Source organism: Calonectris borealis, chromosome 26 (assembly GCF_964195595.1).
Source record: "Calonectris borealis chromosome 26, bCalBor7.hap1.2, whole genome shotgun sequence".
NCBI lineage: Eukaryota > Metazoa > Chordata > Aves > Procellariiformes > Procellariidae > Calonectris > Calonectris borealis.
The window spans coordinates 4,994,777-4,997,693 of NC_134337.1; the positions used below are offsets into that span (position 1 = coordinate 4,994,777).

At 58.2% G+C, this 2,917-nt stretch overlaps 1 protein-coding gene across 1 annotated transcript in view; it reads left to right on the top strand.

Annotated features, from left to right (window-relative positions):
- The window catches only part of OPTC (opticin), a 4,642-nt gene extending 2,095 nt beyond the window's left edge, over positions 1 to 2,547 (top strand). Inside the window, exons 4-5 of the mRNA XM_075173979.1 lie at positions 388 to 501; positions 2,502 to 2,547. Of these exons, the coding sequence (XP_075030080.1) occupies positions 388 to 501; positions 2,502 to 2,547 (160 nt within the window). The remainder of the gene's footprint in view (positions 1 to 387; positions 502 to 2,501) is intronic.
- Positions 2,548 to 2,917: the final 370 nt, after the last annotated feature.

The window sequence follows — 2,917 nt, forward strand, 5'->3', positions numbered from 1 at the left end:
GCCCCACGGCCCCAGCGCTGGGAAACAAGGATGAGCATTCCCGGACCCACCATGCCCCCACTGCAGACCCCCTCGGACCCTGCTGCCCCATGGAATATGTGGGGTTAAGGCAGATGCATTTAACCTTGGTGTGAGCTGAGCCTGCGTGTAGGGAGTTCTGGGGCAAACGGAGCAGGGGATGGGCAGCTCTAATAAAATGAAGACTTTAAAAATGCGTTCAGTGTCTTGTTCTCAACAGTGAGAGCAGCGGAAAGCCCTTGCCCAACCCCAGCCCAGCAGCCGCTTTGTGAGCGGTGCTGGTTTGCAAAGATGGGGACTTCTCTGTGTCCCACCTCTTCCTCAATTCCTCCCGGGGCCCTGGGAGGACCCCTCTGTGTCTGCTTTCAGGGTTTCCTGGACAGGGATCGGGAGCGACATTGCTCCGGAGAGGCAATACTTTGGCCACATCGGGTTTGACCTGCGTGACCAGGCTGTCCCCTCAGCTGTCCCCAGGTCCATCAGGTGGGTCTGTGTGGCTCTGGAGCAGAGTTGCACACCCAGGTGTGAGCTGTGGCCACAGCTGGGCTCTCTCCGTGTGCTCCGAAAGAGGATGCAATAGGAAACCTCAGCACAGGGCAACTGGAGTCCTCCATCGCCTCTCCCCAGACTCGCTGCAGTCCCGTGGCCCCTGCTCTGCAGGGACCCTGACCCCCACTGGGACTGGGAGCTGTCCTGGTACCAAGGGGGGTCTCCAGCATGAGCTCTGCCCGGAGCGAGGGTGTCCCTGGGTTTGGGTCTGCTTCAGCTGCAGAGAAAGGCTGGAGCAGCACCAGAGCTTTTGAGCCAAACGGCCCCGGGTCCAGCACAAAGAATCACTTGGAGGTAGTTAAAATATTTTGTATCACCCCAGCTTTCAACACCCAAAAAGAGCTGCCCAGTGGTGAGATATTTTAAATACAATGTATTCACCCTCTGTATTTTTATACACATGTAACAAACACGCATACCGGGAGAGGGATGACACATCCCTGGAGGATCCAAAATCCTGAACTGAAACCACTGAGCTCAGCCCACATCCTCCAGGCCCGGGGAGGCAAACTAAGGCAGCTGGAGAAAACCTCGCAAGAAGATCCAGCTTCTCATCCACGGGAACGCTGCAAACGCTGCTGGGCACTCGTGCCTGCAAGCCAGCCTCGTTGGCACAGCGCGGGCAGGAGGTGCCGGCAGCCGGTGGCACGGAGCGTGTGTGTGTGTGCACCACTTCTCTCCCTTTGCCTTTCTTCTCCATGCAAAACCCAACTCGGACATGGATTATGTTGATCCAAAAGCCATGGCCCTTCGTAAATGGGAATTCAGAGTCATTCCCGCCTTGCCTTTCAGGCTAGATCTAAAACGCCAGGATTTATTACCACTGTTGTCATGTCATCCTTGAAACAGCTGTATCTATCTATCTATCCATCCCCTGACTGTCTATCCCCCTATCTCTCCTCCTTCCCCATCCATCCTTCCGACACCTTTGCACCATCCTTTACCCCTGGTGATCTCATCTGCTCCCGTGGGATGAACTATTGCTGTGAGCCAGGCTCGGCTCAGTGGGTTGGAGTTGGCCAACTTTTCCCAACGGCGAGCCCCAGTCCTTCGCGTTCATCCCACTAGATGGCAAGGCAGAGTGTTTGGAAATGCCTGACCTTAACTTCAGACTGCAAACTCACTCTGCTGTTTACCTCCCTTCTGGGGTGGTTTTATCGTCTCACGGGCATGCCCACGCAGCTGGGGAATAGCCCAGGTGCTCGGTGCTGGCAGAGGAAGGATTAAAAGGAGCTGCAGAGGGGAGAGAAGGGTTTGCTTCACGGGGGAGGAGAGCAAGGTAGGTGGAGGGATGTCTCTGGGGGAGATGGGGCTGCTAGCTTTGCAGAAACCAAACTTTTCTAAGAGCAATGGGGGGGTTTTGCTGGGGGAGAACTGAGATTCAGCAGTGCTGTACTTGTGTGGCTCTCAGGACCCCTGGGAAGGAGGAGCAGGCTGGGGCAGCAGGTCTTCATCTTCCCCAAAGCCCTGGAGGGGGCCGGGCTGGGGCTGTCTGTGGGAGGGGGTTGCTGGGGGCTCAGCTCTGCCGTTTTGCTGGTGCAGTTATTAACTGTGCTCTCAGGTCCTTGCTGCTGCCAAACGGGGGGAAAGAAACCAGCGCCTGTCTTTGCAGCGTTGTGTAGGGAACAGCAACCCTCTTCTGCCGCTGGCCCCACAGTCCTTACCCACCCTGCTGAGGTGCCTCATCCCCTCCATGGGGATCGGCTGCCCCCAGGCTCTCCCCGAGCACCCCAGAGTAGCTGGCTGGATCCTGCCCTGGAGCCAGAGTGGAGGCACAGAGCCTTCCCTGGGGCTGGAGGTGGCAGCAGGCGTTAGAGGGGCTCTGCTGAGCCCTCCTGCCAGCAGGACGGTCCTGCTCCAGCTCAGCCTGGCTTGGTAGAGCGTCTGAGACCCGGCCACCCCCTCTGTCACCCTTGCTGCCCACTGCCCCTTAGGCTGAGGCTGGGCAGCTGGGAGTCCTGGCTCCTCTCCATCCCCTGATGTCTGCAGCTCTACCCAGCTGATGCCTCTGCTTGCGCCGCTCCCGAGGGGCAGGGTCACTGCCTGGCCTTGGGGACTCCCTTCATTTTAAGCCATTTCTGTGGCAGAGGCTTTATAAGGTTGCACAGCCTGTCCCATGCATATATGCATGTACGGGACCGCGCACCTCTGCTGAGATACACGTGCTGCTTCTGCTTCAGCCACGGGCACCGCCTGAACCCAGCTAATGGGACCAGCAGAGCAGCAGCCCCGCTGCAGGCACACGGGGCCAGGCGGCAGCAGGGAAGGGAGCAGAGCAGCCGGAGAGAGGAATTAGCGCAGGGCCCATGTTAGAAGCTGTGAGCTGGAACTGTGCAAAGGCAAAGCGTCT